We start from the raw sequence: 21,653 nt of genomic DNA on the forward strand, positions 1-21,653 counted from the left end.
ACTCGTCTCGAGCAGATTATGATGGCGCAGGGGTCTTTTAAGAGTCCCTTAGGGGTTAGAGATGTGCCCAGAAATGTTACCGGAGCTGTGAAGCAGCAGCACTAACCACTGCACCACCATGCCCCCTCCAAGTCAGCCATAGCCTCAAGTCCTTTGTCTCACTCGCTCTGTGTCCCCTGAGCTCCTGCCACTGTGACTGACACACACCCACCGAGCCCAGCATGCAAGGGTGGAGGAGGTTTGGGCACCATCCCTGGCACTAGGGGCATAACAAGCTGAACCCACTGCTGTGGGCAACGAGGGGGACCATCTACAACTAAAGAGTGGCAAAGCACTTCCAACAATGGCTCAGGGGGGCCCTCGTTGAACGTTTATAAAATTAAAAGGTTTGTCTTAACGAAAGACGTGATGGGGTCTCCCTAAAGGAGGTAGAAAAAAAAACTGAAGAAACTGACAGGGCCCACCAGGACACCCTGAGTGAGTGCGACCCACCGCTGAGACCCTTTATGAGAGTCCAAGGTGTAGACACAAACCAAGCAGGAAAGCACAAGAACTCACCTCGGACCACCAGGAGCTGCGGAGACCCTCTACATTCACAGGACAGTTTCTGGCGGTGATTGACAGGCGGCCCCACCCATGAAGCACAGGGAAAAGAACAAAAGCAAACACGAAGGAAACAAGCAAGAAAATCACAAACGAGTACAAGGGACAGCAAACAGGCGGACCCCTGGCACAGACAGGACACATTGAGAAGATGATGAGAACATCCTCTGTGGTCCATTGTGGTCAGCCAAACAGCAGCAGTTTCTTTCAAATGAATGAAATGGCCATTGCTCTAGATGTGTCCCTGTGGGCCACACCATAATCCCCCTGCCGCCCCGGGACCCTAACTGCTACCCTGAAAAATAACAGTAATGAGGTTTTGAATTTTGAGAAGAGTGCAGAAAAACAAGCAGATACAGACATTACAGCAATGAAGTCTTAACAACATACAAGCCACACTGTCAATGATTGTAACCACAAGGGGGCGTCACTGAGCCCCAAACCTCAGCCACAGTGACGGCCAACACAACTCCAGGCGCAAATGGAGGATTTTATTTGTCACAAACTCCTTCTCCAGCACACCAGATCACAAGTCACACTTCCACCTCCAAGAGTGCTGCCCGCTGCCCCCCCGTCTCGTTTTAGTGAGGCAGTGGGCTCTGCTTTAAACAAGACCTGGGAATCTCTTCCAGTCTCATACCCAGGGTGTCTGAAGCATTTCTGGCTTGTACAGAAACCAGGGTGGCACTCCTCCTCTTGGCAGTGCCATCCAAAGACTCCACCAGGGCTGCGTTTCCAGGCTCCAACTCCCATGCCACCCTGCAGGTGTCTTAATCTGGCCCAGGCCTGAGAAACGCTGGCACCTGTCATGTGGGAGACAAACTGCTCCTGGCCTGCCAACTCACCTGAGCCTCCTTTATCCCTGCCAGGATGGGTGCCCTTCCTCCCTGGCACCTACACAATAAAACGTTCAAATTGAGTTACTGTCCTTGCCTGAATGTAAGAACTGATTTCAGTGTCTGAATTTAGCAATAAAATGAAAGGATCTCCAAAGTTTGGGATTTGCACAGCCCACCTGTCCTTATCTGCCGCAGGTCGGAACGGTGGGGTCACCAGGTCCAATTACAACTGAAAGCCCACCTCATGGCACTGCGGACCAGCACCATGAATGACATCGTCGACTGGCACTGACTCCCCACCATAGAGTTTTGCTGATGTCATTGTCCAGATTGGGGAGGTTTGGAATGAAAGCTCAGTTTGACCGCTCTAAGTGGATGTGGTGGGCAGGTTTAGATGGCTGCACTTATCCTTTGAAAACACCACAGCAAAAAAAACACAAAACAGCAAATCGAAACATTTCACTACACAACATGGCATGAAAAACACATCAGGCATTCATTAAGTTGTGACCACCGAATTCCCAGGCGCAGGACCCTCTGATGTGCCCACTGCTGGATTCAGCCGCACCAGTTCCTCTCCGCCTCGACCGATTCTTTGTTGCATTCACTCTCACACACACACACACACACCTTTTGCTCTACCAGCTGGTATTTCAGTCATCTTCAAGTCCTGCAGATAAAACTACAGGGGGCTCCATACAACTGACGGGCAAGTTTAGAGTTTTGAATGCCAGAAACAAAATGACCAACAGCTTCTACATCACATTGAATTAGTTATTCATCAATAAATTACAATCTGATGCAGGTTAGGTAGATTGGCATTGCTGAGTTGGCACTTATGTTCACCCTACAATAGACTGGCACCCCATCATGGGATCGTTCCTGCCTTGCGCCTGATGCTTGTTGGGACAGGCTGCAGTTTTCCCAGCTACCCGGCTTTGGACAAGCAGGCCTGAAAAGCTGAAGGATATTTGTCTCCACTTTCAGTGAGTGACACCACACTGGGGGGCAAAAATATAAAGTCCTGGAGTTTCAAGTCCAGAGTAGGGTTTATATATATATTATACATATTCACGGCATTCGTAGTCTGAATCACAATCTAATTGTATGGGTGGTTACCTACCAGGTAACGCTTGTGGTTGGTCAGCAAGTCAGCTAACATCCGCCATGATGCCCTCAGTTGTGAGAAGCAGATCATAGAGTGGTTGAAAATAGTTTACTGTCAATGCAAAGAGTACGCGATACGTGTTTCGCCCTAATTCTGGGCTCATCAGGCGTACACACTCACTGCACTCCCTTACGGGAGTCGAACCTCGGATGTCAACCATTCAATGATCTTCTTCTCACAACTGAGGGTACCATGGCGGATGTTAGCCGACTTGCTGACCAACCACAAGCGTTACCTGGTAGGTAACCACCCATACAATCAGATTGTGATTCAGACTACGAATGCCGTGAATGTAATTACTCCGATCTACATGCTGTCAAATAAACGAACCACACGCCGTGGCGCAATGTTAGGGGCTTCGCCTCTAGCACTGACGTCTGAGGTTCAATTCCTGTAAGGGAGTGCAGTGAGTGTGTACGCCTGATGAGCCAAGAATTAGGGCAAAACATGTGTTGCGTACTCTTTGCATTATTTGACAGTAAAACTATATATTTTATATTATATATTAATAAAAAAATCAGATGACTTACTCAGGAAATCCTCAAATTTATGTTACTACTAACTTTCCTCCTTAAAATTGATAAAAGATTGTTACTGCCATCATGACAGTTAGTGTACGGGACACCACCCAGTTTTAGTTTTTAATTCACTTTTAATTCTTCTCGTTTAAGAATTGCATTCCTCCATTACCACTATCATGCAGATAAAGTAGGAACCTTAATCCTCTGACCTGTAAGTTAATCATTATGTAGGCCATTTCGTAAATTTTTTATTTATAGGGAAGAAGGAAACATTCAGGTGGAAAATGACTATGTACACTCGTAGGAACAGAAGGTTATTCAAAAGGCGAGTGCCACTCAACAGCTTACTTGCTGTGGTTAAGTTGCAGAAAAGCCTTCAGCCACCGTCACACCCCAGACCAGTTCCAGGACTAAACACAGGGTCTTTATGGGGTCTGATACACTGAAGAGAATATGGCTCAGAGTAGCATTATTAACAACAATAAGAGCTTTAAAATTATCTTCTACTACAAAAAGGGACTCAAGAAAAACTACAGAAAATGTGATCAATTCCATAAACTGCTACTGATAATGAAATATTAAAATGGGGCTTACCATTTAATATACATTCTGAAACAAACTAATAAATCAATTCCTTCTAAAGAAGGATCAGTTTATCGACATCCAGATATCAAACTTAACACGTCAACACATTTTTGGGGCAGTACTAGGAGGAGTAAACACATTTTCTAGCCAGGTCCTCACATATACATTGAAAAACAGACAATGAGAGCCCATACTTCTGGGTGTAAATCTTTATTTACATACGAGTTGGTAAAAAATTACTTCAGAGGGATGAAGCGGGAGGAGTGAGTGGCACCAATACCTGGACGACCGTGCTTGACTGGTTTGTAGGTAATGGAGAACTCGCCCAGGTAATGACCAATCATCTCAGGCTGCAACAGAGAAGAAAAGAAAACAACGTCACAAACCCCACATAGTGACTAACAACATCAATGAAGACATTTCAGCCAAGATAACTGTACAGAAGTAGGGTGTTGTACCGCGTTAGTCAGTATGGGTGCCATTATGGATGCAAAGAAGTCAAGCAAAATGACACTGCATACGGTGATCTGTTCAGATAGCCAATAAAATGCCTCATTTTCCTTGACTTATTGCAACCAAGATAAAAATTTTAAACAATTCACCTGATCATAAAAGAAGAGTCCGACAAATGTGTTGAAAATGTATTAATAGTGCATAATATTTAACAGACCTACAGCATAGCATATTCTATGTGGGAATAAAGTCTACAACTTGCCTAACTGGGATATCGTTTGGTAGAATTCTCATCTCTCTTTCACTTACGAGTACCCATATATTGATATACTGAACAGTTGCTTTTAATCTCTTCAGTTAAAGACAAAGCATTTTATTCTTAAATGCACAATAAAAAAAAAATTCACAATGGATAATCACCAGAAGCTCACTCATCAGAAGTGTCAAGACTCGCTCAAGCACATTATTTTTATGAAAATATGCTATATAAATAAATGTTGCTGCTGCTGCTTAAACTAAGCAGAGGAAACAGAGGCCTGTGTTAAAAAAAAAAAAACTAAACCCAACCATGCAGGTAGAAGAATGAAAAACAAAATTCTGCCTAAAGCTAAACACCAAGCCAGTCAATATCACAAAATGCAAAACATGTTTGCAAGATCCGATATAACTGGAAGATTATTCACCTTAATTTACCAAAAGGTCAGTTTTGACCATTTCAAAAATCTTGTTTAAAATCTTATTAGCTAGCATCCATTGAAGCACATCTATGAACATCATGGATGCCCGATTGTCTCTTCCACTGAACACAACACACACATATTTTGCACGTATTTGGACAACACCAATAGGGCCAATCTTCTGATACTTGATATTCATGAGCTCCTGAGCCACATGCAGCTGTCTATTTATATGCAACTCGCTAGTTAACATTGTCTTATTTTTAGTAGTGTTATTTGCCCGTTTGTAGCTTCAATTATTCATTTAAAAATATGCCTTATAATGAATGCTAATATCATGAGAAAAAGGAGCAAGAACAGACTGTCATGGTGAATGAGACAGTCGATGTTGCAGGACCATGAAGCGTAAAGCTAAGCACATACATGAATATGAACACGTTTTTAAAAGCATGGGAGGGATTTGTATTTTGATGAACTGAAATCCGTTATCCTTGATACGCCAGATTTCACCATCACATTTGTATGCTCCAGCCTTCTTATCCTCCGCCACATCTCACTTCACTTCACTTTATTTTAACATGAACTTGGAATTTCTCAAAAGGCACTGGACTCCATGCACACAAACTAATACATTTAAAACATCAAGGGAGACCAAACTGTTCCAAGTTTTTCATGCACTCAGACAAAACCATGTCACAAAAACATACTGCGACTCTACAAGAAGGTGCCTCAGTAATGTTGCTACAATACTTTCTCAAGACAAAGGATAATTTGAACTGAGCAGTGAACACAACTGCATTTTCATCTCCACAAATGTCAGTGTGAGCTTTGCATTCACTGGAAGTTTTGTGATGTTCAAGACAATATTTTTATTGTTTGTGTGAGAAGATCGTATAATAAAATGACTACTGCATACCAACTCATTAAAAGACAGGACCTACTGTATCAATGTGAAAAACAAAGCTCGCCGTTACCAAAACAGGTACCAACTGCTATGAACTGAGCTGAGCCCCTTCTATAGTCAGATCTCCGAACATCCTGGTTGGACTGCATAAAGCCGATGACAAACTTCCAAGATCGTGAAGTTTACATCATTCATTATGAGCATCTTGTGTCTAAAAAGCTGAATTTATACCACATTGACACCAATGCTGGAAATTGTCAATCACACATGTGGTCTCAATTACAGTTTAAAAATCTCATTGCTGAGGCCAACAAAGATTTCCCCACAGACCCACTACTTTCAAAAATGTAACTGCTTTCTTAGTTTCTTGGAACTACTGAATGCAGCAAAACTGTTGAGTGGAAGAACAAAGACTATCCTGAGCTCCACCACCCTCCAGGAATTTTAGATTTGGCATTTTTGGCAAGGGATGCGTCATTTAGGCAGTCCGACACCTGGATCTAAAGCAACAATAAAGATACTGCAGGACCTGCTTCAGAGTATTTGCATCTGTCAACAAAAATAAGTTATTCAAAACATGTTTCAAAAGAATGAGGCAAACGTGTCACTTTGTGTTAAAGACAAATGTGCAAAGCAGCTGCAGCCCTAAGTTACAAAACGTTACACTACTCAGAACTCTCCATGATCTTTTTCTGGAAAGGCCAGAGATCCCATTGGTCGCTTTCACATTTTCAGGCTGTTTGAAAGTTCTCAGTAAAAGACAAAGCAACATCTTCAATAAAGATAAACGAACATCAAGGCTAACAAATTTCAGTCTGTCGTGATGGAAGGGACCCTGAAATTTAAGAAAAACGTGTCATTGGAGAAATCTTAGCATTAAATAGTATAGTATTGCAGCTACTGTCAATGTTTAGTTAAATTTATAATGCAATTTTTTTTCTATCGACACCATTGAAATCAAAACACTGATCTGTAAAAATACAGGCATAAACCTTTTAACTTCGAGTAGTTATAAAATGGCACAACTCAGCAATGTGCTGCCGTCCCGTTCAGGATTTGCTCCTGCCTTGCACACGATGATTACTGGGATGAGTGCAACCCTGAATGGATGGCATAATTAAACAAGATTTTTTAAAAATTTTTTTATATAAAGTTCACAAAGACGTGTATCATGTGGTGATTGGTTATGTGGAGAAAGAAAAAGGAAGGATAGGAACTGGGGGTTTGGTACGTCAGATAGAGACAGCACACATGCAATAAAGAAAGCCCGCTCAGAAGAACATCCACTGAATTCTGTGTTCGTGTCTCCGACCACCAGATCACAAACCCAACATTCACACGATATTTAAGTTAAACCTGTGCGATACCCATTCATACATCCAGTTTTTTTGGAGCCTCGTCACACCTGCCGTAAAGTTCTCTACACTGAACGTACACCTGGGGACCCCTTACTGCTAGGGAGGAGCACCACCGCCACACTACCGTGCATGTTTAATACCTGCTTTAATGCATTTCATCATGAAAATGATATCAAGTATTTATCTTAGCATTCTAAATTTTCAGAGAGCAGGAATATCATGAAGTGAATGGATTCTGTGCGGCGATCACTGCCTGCGCCTCCTCTTAGTGCAGAAGAAGTCATTTTAAGAAGCGCGCAGCGATTAACGACCGGGTCGGGGAACACGCAACACAAAGCACTTAATGTGCTACTTTAACTTATGACGGGGTTTGAGAAATCTAGTAAATTAAACATTGATTTTAGGATGAAGTTTAGTTTACGACATTCTACCTTAATGACAAAATAAACTATTAGAATAAAGTGGAAATGTCAACTTTAATCTCAACATAAATGGCGAGAATAAAGTGGAAATAGTTTTTTTTTTCTTCTTCACCGTTTGCCTAATATGCTTCCGTAGGGCTATACCACAAATAGCATTATAAATGCAAGTTGCAGTTTTATTATTTATGATTATAGCTTAGCTTGAAGCAAGTTCCATATTAATTCAGTTTGCCTTAATGATGGTTCAGTTGGTAAAGAAGTCAACACCAAGTTGCACTGGTTTTATTTTATTTTTAATTGGTGAATACTGTGTAATGCACCTGGGCTTGAAGTCTTGAAATAATAGTATTACTGTAAGTTGCACTCTCATTTATTTTATTGTTATTATTTATTAGTTTAAATTATTATGCAGTTTAGTGATGGTAAAGTTGTTAAAAAGTCACTTTAACGTTGTCTGGGGACAGAGATTGTCATTAACAGAAAGCGTAGTTGGTTTACAAAAAATATTTACTATTTATTCATTTTCTAAGACAAGCACCTCTGGATATTTTACTAAGTCTAAATGCCTCTTTGAATGGTTGAAAATATGTTGTCAAAAATTTAGTTTTGAAAAATTTGTTCACGGATAAGCGGAAGAGGATGGATGGATGGATGAAAATTTGTTCAATAATAAGGTTATATATTTTGACCGCAACTGTTATGCAATGTGATTACTTCTCTTCATTAGTGCCAGCCCTTGAAAATGATCACTTTATGGGCCATGCAAACCTGTTTTAATACTTGTGTGCACATTAAAATGTTTTTTTGTACAATTCTCATGACAGTGGAGTAGGTTATTCTTAGCTAGTCTACTGCAGTAATTGCAGTGGAAAATGTGGTTAACATCCACTCATGCATGAGGAAAAAAAATACAGTGAAACTGGTATAAATTTTGAAAAAAACCGTGATATAGAGTTTTGGTCATACCGCCCAGCACTAGACCATCACCAACAGGTGTCTTTTTTCCAGTCACCATGTATGCAACCCATTAATGCATACAGTATAAAGTATATAGTAAGTCCTCCCAGGTGGCACAGTGGTAGTGCTGCTGCTTTGCAGTAAGGAGACTGTGAATGATTGTGGGCTCGCTTCCCGGTTCCTCCCTGTGTGGATAGCGCTTTGAGTACTGAGAAAAGCGCTATATAAATGTAATGAATTATTATTATACGGTATAAAGTAGTTGTGCCTATATGTATTTATTGTGCATAAAACAGAATTAGTCAAGTTAAATGGCATATGCTACCTTCTGCTACCTCAACTGTGTTAACATTACAAAAGTGCATACTACTATGAAGGACGTATGTGCAGGAAGCGTTTCACATTTATAAATGCACTAAATTCTTTGAAGTAACATTTGACTTTAATATTGAACTCAAGAGTTTGCAAAGTAGGGTTGCACAGCATACCAGTACAGGAAAAGTACCAACAACCCAAATTTTAAAATGGTATGGTACCAGCATTTCAGGATTATTCCTATATTGGAAGTTTAACATCAGTTTTCCACTCAACCAGTCCACCTGCCCCTGCTTAACAGGATATGCATTAGACATTACTGCAGATCCTCCGTCCGACATCCTTCACAGCCTGACTAGTGATGTTCCGTTTACCTTGCAAGTTGGATGTCAGAGGTACAAATAATGTCTTATTTTTTTTTTTTTTTTGTTCTTTATTTTGCCTTATACATTATTACATGTATTAGGAATTTGTTAGTTTTCGCATACCCCTTGGGGTCAGAGAGCAGGGTCAGCCATTGTACAGCACCCCTGGAGCGATTACAGGTTAAGGGCCTTGCTCAAGGGCCCAGCAGAGCAAGATCTCTTTTGGCAGTGACGGGGATTCGAACAGGCAACCTTCTGGATACCAGCGCAGATCCTTAGACTCAGAGCCACTACCCCACTCACACTCTAGTTCACCATGTCCCAGTAGAACATTTGGAAAACCAACATGGACGAGTCAAGGAAAATCTTTGTTGTGCTTACTTCATCAGAATAAAGCAGCAGTTGATAACAACACATCACCTGGTATTGTGTATCCAAACAAAGTAGCAACACGTCCACAGATAGAAGCTGAACAGTACTGATTAAAGTACACTGATTTACTAGACACAAATGCTAACAGTAGAATACTACAGTTTTCACTAAAGGCCATGGTGTACATCGCCATTTTGAATGGACGTCATGATGTGAAGTTGGTCAAACTCAGACTTGACAGACCAGCCCTGAGATTCCGAGTTGGAAATCTGACTTCCCACTTCAAACATAATGCAGCATAGATCTTGTTTAGACAACCAAACATTTAACAGGAAAAAATACATAAAAGATTTGAAGAGACCTGAAATGGCATCAAAAGAAGAAAGGGCTGGATGCTGAAAAGACACTTGCCTTGATTTCCACCTGGTTGAAGGTCTTGCCATTGTACACTCCAACCATGCTGCCCACCATCTCTGGGAGAATGACCATGTCTCGCAAATGAGTCTTTACTACTTCTGGTTTCTCCATTGGAGGAGCTTCTTTCTTGGCTTTGCGGAGACGCTTCAAGAGAGACTGCTGTTTGCGTCGAAGACCACGATTTAGTCGTCTCCTCTGACGGGCACAGTACAGCTGCATGAGCTGCTCACTGAGAAAGTGAACATAACATTTTATAAGGGAGAAAAACCAAAGTGGAAGTAGTAGTCTGAAACAAAACTGTCTTTTATTTTCATTAAATTCTCAGCCTCACTGAAATCAATTTAGTGTTATGTGCGGCTGTGCCTATCCTGGCACATTATCCTAACCTGCACATCTTTGGGGATGGAGGAGTAAAACCCAGACCTCTTAATTATGAAGCGGTAACACTTGTAACTGAGCCACCATGTCGTCTCAAATTTAAGCTCAAACTGCAGAATAACTTTAGTATTCACTTTATGGATTTCATGGCACAGGGTGGCTAAGTTACATGTGAAAAAAAATCAGAATATGGAGGTGGAATTTTGTTTTTATGCTCCAATACATAGTTAGACATGCAAACAAGATTAAGCGCGCCACATACACACGCATCCCTTTTTGAATGAAATTCCCAAGATTAACATGTAAATAAATAAAATGGACAGCCCAATAAAGGCCATCAGCAATTTAATTTCCAGACTTGTCTTGCAATAGAAATGTTAAGGGCTAAGGATCACTAAGCTAATGCCACTAAGTTCCTGTTCCAAACAGGACCAGGAAAGGCTAAAACTGAATGGGTCAAGTGGACTTGATCACGCTGATGTTCATTAACAATGCAAGATACTCTCAACAACCCCTTTACTAGACTCTAAAATAAAAAGTATTCATTTGAAAACCCCAGGCCATTAAAGACAAGTTAGCAAAGGCTCAAACCACAAGTCAATGACAGCACAACACACTGGAGTCTGCATGTGCAGGTTAAATGTTCCCAACCTTCGAATGGGATAGGCTACTGATCAGAGGCCCAGCCCATCTGCAAGCTGGGTTTAATCTCGCACCGCAACAGACCGTAATGCCAGGGTTCAAAGACATTCAGTTCATTTGACAGTGCATATGCAGGACAAGCACATAAATATGAAGCAATGAGGAATTCTGATTTTGCTTCCACAACATTCACCAGTGTGTCAGCCACAGAATACTTCACACAAAAGAGATGTTCACAGAATTCACTTATGAAATCCACTGATTTAGAGCCGTTAAATGATTTCCTTACTATGACATATCGAGGAGCTGGTCGAGGTCGACACCTCTGTAAGTGTACTTCTTAAACGTACGCTTCTTCTTCTGTTCCACGTCCGCCTGTGAAGAGAACAGATTGGAATCTCTGATCAAAACAAGGAACGATTCTGCATAAGGGATAGACAGAAGCTTTTCCCAATCACAAATTAACATACAAAACTTTATCTAATAAGTGGACTTTTTAACACTCACGTTTCATCCCGACACAGCTGGTACACTTGCTTGCCAATGCCACTCAATTACTAAAACCTACACGGCTTGGTTTCATCCAGAAAACTAAACTAATGCTGAATACGCAGAGGACAGTCTGTTTCTGCCTGCAACTGAAATTTCCACCTCAACATCAAAAGCTTAAACTAATTTTCATATACACTGAAGTTTAAGATTTAGAATTCTATTTTACCCCAACCAAGTAACATCTGATCTTTTGACTACAAAAGGAGCTGGCGTTTTATCCTGGCTCTAGTATAGCTGGGTAAATACACAGACACTCGCATATTGCCAATTTAGCATCGCCACTCAACCCAGTCCAGGTAATCTTCCTGCTTTGTGTCCCATGCTTGTAAAGACTTGATCTTGTCCATCTTAAGAAAATGATTGGATGGATGCACACCCTGCCAGCTCAAGACACAAGTGGGTGCATTGGGCCCTGCTGCCCACAGTGGTAAACTGAAAGTTGACAAAAGAGACTTAGGCTCTGGAGTAGATTTTCCAACCCTCTCAATGTTCAAACGTGATCAGCACATCCAAGATGAACCCCTTCCCTTTTTTTCCCCCCAAATGACACCCCTGCCTCTGCGACACGCTTTAGTGTAACCTTATTCTAGCTTGGGGCCTCAACAAGTATAAAACTGACCTGCTAGGATTATCTGTGGAGGTTGTACTAAGATGCCCACCTCAACAGATAACACTTATGCCCATTCATGTCTGACATACCAGCTACAAAGTACCCTGTGAGTCCAGAAACTGTCTCGATTACAATACGTTCTTCATTTCGTGCCGCTCAGCGTCAAACCCCTGCCCAGATGTCCACCCCTGAAAATGACCATTTCACCGACTCGCGTTCATTCAGAAGACGTAAGCGCCTCCGTCTACTACGGGGAGAGGTTGGGTCGTACGCCCTACTAAATGCTCGAGACACTGCAATGTTAAAACAGACATTTTAAATGAGTTTCGCACACTGGAAATCGGCTGCGTTTGAAACCTCTTGTGTTTTCACAGAGTCGTCTATTCAGCCATATTTACAACTCGATTAAGGGCCCAACACAACACATTACACTTAGGCCACATTAAGCATTTGCTCCCCTAACGCCGAAACACCACGGCCACGTTCCATTCTTCCTCAAATTTAAACGACTAAATTTCACATTGTTAATACGTAAAGCTAGAAAATATAAAGCCCACGAGCCCATGGCCGGCCTCGCCGAGTCAGTACTACGCCAGAGAGACTGCTGTGCCTCAAAGCTGCAAATACGTTTAAAATCTCTGAAGAACTTAAACTAGCTAAGCAAAAAATGTTCGCGTAGCAATAAAAAGCCCCTATTTTCTTTCGATGGTTGTTGTCTACGTTTCTTTTATAAGGATTGAACACGATTACATTTGAAAAACTTAAAGCACAAATTCACATCACCCACCATTTTGCCGAGATCGCGCAGGAAAGGAAAAACTTCACTCTCGCGATGCTACATAACCGGGAACTGGCGCGCACTTCCGCCAGCGCGTCCAAGGCATTTCCGGTGCAGGACCGGCGCGCTCACATTGGCAGGCTGCATCGCATCTGGAGGGCTTAGAAAGCTTAATACAACTGGCTTTGGTGGTGTCAATTCTGTAACAGTTTAGCTGTTTTTATATAAAAAATACTTAAACCGATCTTCGCCATAAAATGTTTTTATATTTTGATTGCATTTTGAAACTTAAGCATCGAGTAAACAGATAGATGGAAACTAGTGATGGTGACACGAAGCTTCACGAATCGCCGAGCTATTCGTTGATTCGAGACTATGGAGGAATATTTAGGACACATTTAAGTAAATACACACGCAAATAAATAAAAGCACTGCGATGTTAGGTCTCCGAACTGATGTTACTCGATTGTGCTCACCTTTTTTTTTGTAAGTCGGGTTGGGTAAAAGCGTCTGCTAACCACATAAATGGAAAATTAATAATGATAATGAAACGTGACAGTAAATAAAGAATGAGAGAATGAAACGAGAGTATAAAGAAAGAAATGTGTGACGGATTTTTGTTTGCTTTTTTATTCCATTTTGTCCGTAATATTCCCCCAAACGCAGCATGAAATACGACCGGAATTTAAACTCATCTTTAAAACTCATCTTTTTAGAAAGACATTTTGTTAAATTATTTTATAGATTCCTCAGTTTTTATTTTCTATTTTTACTCTGTAGCACTTTGGGATTGCTAAAATATAAAGTGCAATAGAAATAAAATGTATTATTATTATTAAACCTGGCACTTTCACTCAAAGCGGAGAGGGTGGGCTCTATTTCTTTATTTATTGTCACGTTTCACAGTATATACATACATTTATTTATGGATATATGTCCGAAATATTCCTCCATACGAGGTAAGGTTTATTTTTGGATGTTTCCTGTATCAGAGCATCCTCCCAACCCAATATACACGTTGGCAGTATGTGGAATTGGCATAAATGCCTTAAGACCACTCGGTGATTTGCCGTCTTTAACCGGGGGTCTCATGTATGAAAACCTACTTAGACTCCATTAAAACATATACATAAAATACCCAGATTCTTAAATCCATATGCACGCCATGTTCTTTAATAAATCTTGAGATCAATTTCAAACTACGCGCTCGTGCACGCGCTTTTAGCCTTTCCTCGTCACCTCCCACCAGTAACGCCCTGTTTGAATATTCATGACCTAATCAGCATATACATTTGGCGGTGTTACTGAGTGACGTGTCTACTTTCAAACCATGAGAGAACACAGAAGACGAAACTTCCGAGAATGTAAACTTGAGGTGTTACTGACGTGTCACTGGGGGTCTCCCCCCCCCCCCACTTAAAAAGATGCACTACGTTACTAAAATGAGTTTCATATCAAGGAGATTTTTGCTCAGTTTTTAAGGCAAGTATGTTAAGCAATTAGACGCGCAGTGACAGCGCTGCTGCCTTGTATTAAGGAGTCTGATGGTCGCATCCCGGATGCACCCTGTGTGGAGATTGCAGGTGGGTCTGTGCCCGGCTCCTCCCACAGTCCAAAGATATGCAGGTTTGGTGATCTGCCGGTGCTAAATCGCCCCCTGGTGTGTGTTGACCCTGCAATGAGCTGGCACCCTGTCCAGTGGTTGTTCCTGCCCGTGCCAGTTGCAGGCTAGGATGGGCTGTAGCTGCCCCTGCCCTGAGTAAGCCGGTTTGGAGGATGGATAGATCAACGAATGCTCTAAACTGCCTCACTTGTACGTCGCTAAACAGAGGAATCCTCGCCAGTTCCAGGTTAATTCACCGTTTCTGATTTAGCTTGACAGAAGCGATTTTAATCTGCAGATTTTGTATTCAGTAGTTTCTTCTTTTAGACGCAGTCAGCAAACAGATCCTCAGTAGTCAGCACAGGCTGTTAAGTTATGGTGGGGTGTGGTCTGGGGGGAGCCTGCGTAGGATTTGTGGACGATCAAAACTTTCTGTACCTTTAAGCCACGTGCTCGTTTTAAAAATCCCAACGTTTTCTTCTTCAGCGAGCAAATTGGGCGCCAGGCCTTTACATCACACACTTTGTTGAATTTATAAATAAATGAAGTGCGGACTTTACTGAGCAGCTTACATTTATAATAACGATAGGGCAGCACGGTGGCGCAGTGGGAAGCGCTGCTGCCTCACACTTAGGAGACCCGGGTTTTGCATGTTCTCCCCGTGTCTGCGTGGGTTTCCTCCCAGAGTCCAAAGACATGCAGGTTAGGTGCATTGACGATCCTAAATTGTCCCTAGTGTGTGTGCCCTGCGGTGGGTTGGCACCCTACCCCGGGGTTTGTGTCCTGCCTTGCGCCCTGTGTTGGCTGGAATTGGCTCCAGCAGCCCCCCCGTGACCCTGTAGTTCGGATATAGCGGGTTGGATAATGGATGGATGGATATTACCGTAAACACAGTCACTTTATTAAGAACGCACCAAAGGCATATGAATGTCAGCTCTTTGGCCAAATTTAATTTTACATCATTAAAGGTACTTGCGTGTCCTCGCCACCTCCACATCTTCACCACCAGCATGATCTGGCTGGGGGGCAGAGGGGTCTGCGCTCATCTCCTTTGTCTTACTGATGCCAGCGACCTTCACTGGTGCCCTGGGTCGTCGATTCTTCTGATGCACCTAACTGTGGCTGTGCCATCTTAAAATGGGATGATTGAGTTTGTATCTAAGGGTTGGACGCTCGAGCAGGAAGGGAGTTTACGTCTTATTGCCTGCTCTTGTTTGTTGGTGTTTCATGTTCACTTGTCCTTTTGTTTCGTCGTGTAAAGCACTTTGAGTTACGTTGGTTGTATGAAAATGTGCCATAGACGTAAATGTTGTTGTTACAGCTCCCTGTGCCACTCATGGCCACATCCGACCATATTCTACCAGTTAAGTGGTCCATAATCCAGGACACGGTAGTGGCATCACCCCTCACCGACCGCAGCTTCTCCCCCAGCAGTTTGGGCCGTATGGGGTATTGAATTCAACAATCGAGATGCTCACCTTGCTGCCCTGTGTCTCCAGTAGTGACCCAGCAGATGCCCAACAGCATCGCCCCCCCTCTGTGTTGTTCAGATAGGCAGACTGCAGAGGGTCCAGGGCTTACAGGTGAGCCAATGCCAGCCTTTCCAAGGTGAGTGATGTCCAGCTGCACTATCTTGGGGGCTGGGACCCTTTGTAGAATTTGGACTCGTTCAAAGATACGCCTGAAAAGTAGACGCAGTCGTCCAGCACACACTTTCAGGGTTGGCACCGGCGGGTCTGGCAGCTTTGCCTCCGCCGAGTTTCTGCAGTTTGTTTCTTTACCTGGTCTGCCCTGAAAGTCGTCAGAGTGGGGGGCGGGTGCGAGTCGTCGTAGCTCAATGGTCTCAAACTGGTCCTGGGGGGCCGCAGTGGCTGCAAGAAAGACGTGAATCCTGCTAACTGTGCTGAGGTTGCCACTAGCCACATTTTTGTTTCACCAGAACTTATCACGTCATTAAGAGTGCAGATGCCAGAGCTGCCCATCTTCTTCCCATCATGTAATTGGATTCTGCAGTTTGCTTCACACTCGGCAGATGCCGCTGCTCTTCTTTTTCTTTCTGCCATGTCGCCTTCGTTGATTAGTTTGCTGTAGAAAAGACTCATCAGAACAATCGGGATGAGAGCAGGCCATTCAGCCCAACAAAGCCTGCCAGTCCTGTCCACTGAATTCTTCTAAAATGACCTCAAGTTGAGTTTTGAAGGTCCTGCTGCCCACCACACTAGTTGCTCACTTACTCCACGTGTCTGTGGTTCTCTTTGCGAAGAACTTCCTAATGATGGTCTGAAATGTACCCTTAACAGCGGTGCCCCCGTGTTCTCCATGAGCTCATGCCTTTCATCATTTTAAACACTTCGGTCAAACTCGGGTAACTTCACTGAGGTGGTCACTAGCCACATTTTTTTTTCACGTCATAAGCTTTCGATTAAGACCAAGATCAAAGTTCTGGCCCCACTGGTCCACACGTAATCTCATGGCAGACCTCCCTTTTACACATACAGAGAAGAAAACAAATAAGTGAAAGTGAACTCTTCTGTCCTGTGACCACACGCTGCTCTTTCACACTCATTTCAGATGCCCACTCTCCTCTACTGACGTCCGTTACCCCTCAACACGCTCGTATCTGTCGCTAAATCCCCAAAGACGACACACAGGGGGCACCCATCGAGTTAACTCACATTTACCAGTCAATGTGTTAAAGGAAGACTCCATTCAAAAGTGTTAAAAGTTTGATTATCTGCCACTCACCCCGTGTTGTTTGTAGTGTTGGCCGAGAAAAAATTTGAAACACGTTTTCATAGAGTAACGAGATAAACTTTCTGATACAACGGGCTTGAACAGTAGAAAACGATAAAGAAACTGCAAAAAAAAGTTCAAAGTACTTGGTTGGCAAAAACCCAAATCATATCTGGCATTTAGATGTTCAGAAATGAGGTGGAGCTTCTGAATTGTGGCCACGCCTCCCTCCAGTCAGTCATTGGGCAAACTTCTGAATCGTGGCCACACCTCCCTCCAGTCAGTCATTGGTCAAGCTTCTTAAGTCATGGCCACACCTCCCTCCAGTCAGTCATTGGTCAAGCTTCTGAATCGTGGCCACACCTCCCTCCAGTCAGTCATTGATCAAACTTCTGAATCGTGGCCACACCTCCCTCCAGTCAGTCATTGATCAAACTTCTGAATCGTGGCCACACCTCCCATCAGTCAGTCATTGGTCAAACTTCTGAATCGTGGCCACACCTCCCTCCAGTCAGTCATTGATCAAACTTCTGAATCGTGGCCACACCTCCCTCCAGTCAGTCATTGATCAAACTTCTGAATCGTGGCCACACCTCCATCCAGTCAGTCATTGATCAAACTTCTGAATCGTGGCCACACCTCCCGTCAGTCAGTCATTAGTCAAACTTCTGAATCATGGCCACACCTCTCTCCAGTCAGTCATTAGTCAAACTTCTGAATCGTGGCCACACCTCCCGTCAGTCAGTCATTAGTCAAACTTCTGAATCATGGCCACACCTCTCTCCAGTCAGTCATTGGTCAGTACTCTCGCAGGGCCAGGCCCACACAGTATACTCAATAATACACCCGGTGAGCAGCAGGAATGAATTCGGCTTAAATGCGAGTGAAAACAGTCAGCCAGTCCACCGAGTGTCACGTTTTTAAACCAATGATGAAGGCGGAGCCCAAAGTCAGGGCTGAACATTAATGAGCAAAGGCACACGTCAACGTCCTCTGACCAATAGCAGGCCTGTGGTTACCACGGCTAAACTGGTGAAGACTGACAAGTATCTGGGGCCTTTCCTTCATTTTTTTTTTTATGGTGGTAAATCTTCTTCCATTCAGTCTCAATTTTAATATTTGAGAACAAAAAGAAGTCACTGCTAATTAGATCTGTCGAAGTATTGGGGGAGAGCAAAGCAGCAACCACCTTGTGGTGTGTAAAAAAAGCTCATGCTGACAGCACGATGTGAGCGGGTGGGCCCTCATGAAGCACAATCCAGTTTTAGGTGCGACAGACGAGCCTCTAAACAGTTGTTCCTGATGCACCCCCAGACGCCCGAGCACTTCAGTGTAACATCACTGATTGTGCTGAACGGTTTATGAATAGAGTGCTAAAGTCTGTTAATGTTGAAAAGCGCGATCAGCATCATAAATAAATAAATAAGCCCAAGTCATCTACATGTTTGTACAATAAATGGCAGAAATGCGCACTTAATAATTCGGCACAATGCCACTCGGTGGACTGATTACCCGCACTATAAACACATGACATCTAGTGGTGTATTCGAGAATTGCACCTTAACAGGACTTTTTGGGTCCCTCTTCGTAAATGCGTGCCCTGCATGCACAGAACATATTATATGCCAACACCAAACAGAACCTGCCATCAGGCCAGCCTACGCTTTGTCACTTGAAGACGTCACCGGACTAGCGGTCAGAGCCAAGGATGAGCACTTGGTCACTCGTAATCACAATGATGTGGTCAGCCTCACTGAGAGAATCAAACGACAGGCCGTCGCCCTCCTCCCCCTTTAAAAAGGACTCCCAACAAGTGAGCCGATGACAAAAGAGAGACGGAGGCGCGGATTTCTGTAGTCAGTCAACTCAAAACGATAAGCGTGCCCAACGACTCCACAGGGGCACCCAGTCAATCGCTGACTTTTTGGGGCAGCTTAGGCGTTAGCTCGATGGACTGAGTGGTCTCCTCTCGCTTGTCGAATGTCTTCTGTTCTTAGGCCTGCACGTCTACTTTGGCTTCTGCTGCCCACCACACCGGGCCGTCACTAAAGCATTGTGGCATTTGTGTAAAGTTTGCTCTTGGCAGGTTTTCTCTCCGTGTCCCCGTGTTCTTGTTAAGGAATTCATTTTAAAGTGGTGGTGGAGACCAACCGTGGAATTAGCACAGTTGATCCCAGCTGTTACTTTTATAATAAATCCTCCCAACGAGATCACAGGAACACGGTTGGAAACTTTAAGGGAAAACAATTTTTCTTCACACGAAGCATCAAAGACTCGATGAATCAACGACCAGGTAGTGTGGCAGACAGCAGAGACCTTCAAATCTCGATGTCATTGTAGATCGCAGTTTCTTAAACTATGGGTTGGGTCGCGACTCACCGTTGTATTTAATGACAGTGGGCGGCATACGGTTTACAAAGCGTCTCGTGAGGGGCTGCCGCAGGTCTATGTTAAACAATCCATGTTTCTCTGCCATGACGTCGACTCTCCAAGGAGGACAAACTCTCCGCCCGATCTGTCACAGACTGGGTCACCGAAGACACTAAGAAGGACAAGATTGGGTTGAGAGAAAAACAAAGAAATTTAAGAAGCCCCGTTTTACATAATCGAGGTGAACGGGGTGACTTGCTATTACCATTCGGAGAGGTTACCGTTAATGTTGCCTTAACTGATTCAGCCCGTTTTGCCAGACATCGTGATGTTGTTTTTTTGTTTGCTTGTTACTCAGAGTGGAGGAGACTGGGCTGCGGATTTTTGTAAAAAGCCCCGTGGGTGAACCCTTCTTAAATGGCGGACTTCGCTGCCATCCTCTACCGAATTTAGGGACTCGTCTCCAGATGTGTCTTCTCATTCCAAGAATTACATCTGGTCCTGCCCAGTAAGATCTCCTGCAATGGCTACCAAGGCGCTTCACAGGAGACAGAGTTGTGTAAGAAAAGCGAGTAAAGACACACTCAGGTGGAAAGAATATTTCAGATTTGTGCCTACGGTGGGCAAAGAAAAGAACCCCCCCCTTCAGAATATTCCTTTTTTTTTGCTTTACACCCTTCAATGTAAACACACACACTGATATTTCTTCCCAGCTTTACTTACTCAATGCCACCTCTAACATCCAAGTGAAAGACATCACAGCTACAGTTCAGAAGAAGTATAAAAAAATCAAAAACAAGACCTACTGAGATTAATAAAGGACCCCCCATGTCAATGTCATTTTGTTAACCCCCCCATTTCCTTTAATGACAGTCTGTTGATTCTTCTCTATCAGCTTTGCACACCTAGATTGAGTAATATTCCCCCCCCCCCCCCCCCCCATTCTTTACAGTTTGACTGTTCAAGTTCGGTCACATTGGATGATGAGCGTTGATGGTCTGCTATCTTCAGATCTTTCCACAGATTGTCACTGTGATTTAGCTCTGGGCTCTGACTGGCCACACCAGGACATTCACTTTCTTCTTCAGCCACCAGGTGGTCAATTTTGCTGCATGCTTCGGGTCGTTGTGGTGTTGAAAGGTGAACATTCTGCCCATCTTCAACTTTCTGGCAGAGGGTAGCAGGTTTTCTTCAAGAACTTGACGCTATTTTGTCCCATTTTTCCTTCTACCCTAACGAGAGCCCCCAGGCCCCCCACACCAGGATGCAGCCCCCCTCCATGCTTTACTGTCGGTATGGTGTGCTGTGGATGGTGAGCTGCATTGGTGGACTGTTTGGTATCGAGTTCAAATAGTTTGGTTTTGGTCTCGACTGACCATAACACCTCTTTTCCCCTTGGCATCCGAATCTTCAAGGTCCATTCTGGGAAAGCTCAAACGAGCCTTAATGTGGTCTTTCTTGAGAAGTGCGACCCTCCTGAACAAGCCACAATGGTGGAGTGCTGGTGAAATTGTTGTCACGTACACACCATTAACACTAGAATTACCAGAGCCTACGAAAAAACTCATAGATGTGTCCCACCTTAAATCGCTTCGCACCTCTCCATCAGCGTCTTTTCTCCTGTAAATGTGTCGAACAGCACAAGCAGCCTGCTATCACATTCCCCACCGCCACAGTTTTCTCAGCTCAAGTCTGTTTACCTGCATGACAGTTGCTTAGAGTTGTATAGAGGGAGAAGTCAAGCAAAATGGCACCTTATATAAATACTAGATCGTTATTTGGAACACATGCATTTCATGTATGTTCTGTGTCTACAATGATCTATGTAAACACATCATTAAAACAAACGTTTTTCACGTTTTAGTAATAATTGACAAAATGTAGACATGAAGTTTGTAATGTGTGACGCCTGAACTCCAAATATCAAGTAAAACACTTTCAGAACAAGTGCACTTCTATTCAAGAATATAACTGCAAAAAAAGAACCCGCGTTAGGGTGACACGCATTTGCTACGACCGCTTCCATGGTGC

General features: G+C 43.3%; 1 protein-coding gene and 1 non-coding gene across 2 annotated transcripts; both read right to left on the reverse strand.

Moving 5' to 3' along the window:
- Positions 1-3,910: 3,910 nt before the first annotated feature.
- Positions 3,911-13,000, reverse strand: rps15 (ribosomal protein S15). Its single transcript, XM_028816645.2, has 4 exons — positions 12,926-13,000; positions 11,266-11,351; positions 9,951-10,185; positions 3,911-4,066 (listed from the first exon to the last, which is right to left on the reverse strand). Exons 1-4 carry the CDS (start codon positions 12,926-12,928, stop codon positions 3,953-3,955), a joined length of 438 nt encoding a protein of 145 aa, XP_028672478.1. The 5' UTR covers positions 12,929-13,000; the 3' UTR covers positions 3,911-3,952.
- LOC114663298 (small nucleolar RNA SNORA35) lies at positions 10,973-11,105 on the reverse strand. The gene has a single exon (XR_003718112.1). It is a non-coding gene; the product is annotated as a small nucleolar RNA SNORA35 (small nucleolar RNA).
- Positions 13,001-21,653: the final 8,653 nt, after the last annotated feature.

Source organism: Erpetoichthys calabaricus, chromosome 12, assembly GCF_900747795.2.
Source record: "Erpetoichthys calabaricus chromosome 12, fErpCal1.3, whole genome shotgun sequence".
In the NCBI taxonomy this organism is placed as follows: Eukaryota; Metazoa; Chordata; class Cladistia; order Polypteriformes; family Polypteridae; genus Erpetoichthys; species Erpetoichthys calabaricus.

What these genes read in the sequence shown, in the direction of transcription:
- rps15 (XM_028816645.2), bottom strand. An exon ending in CAGCTCCTCGATATGTCATA is followed by an intron (nt 10,186 to 11,265) that starts GTAAGGAAATCA and finishes TCACTTTCTCAG; the next exon opens with TGAGCAGCTCATGCAGCTGT. An exon ending in TCAACCAGGTGGAAATCAAG is followed by an intron (nt 4,067 to 9,950) that starts GCAAGTGTCTTT and finishes TCTCTGTTGCAG; the next exon opens with CCTGAGATGATTGGTCATTA.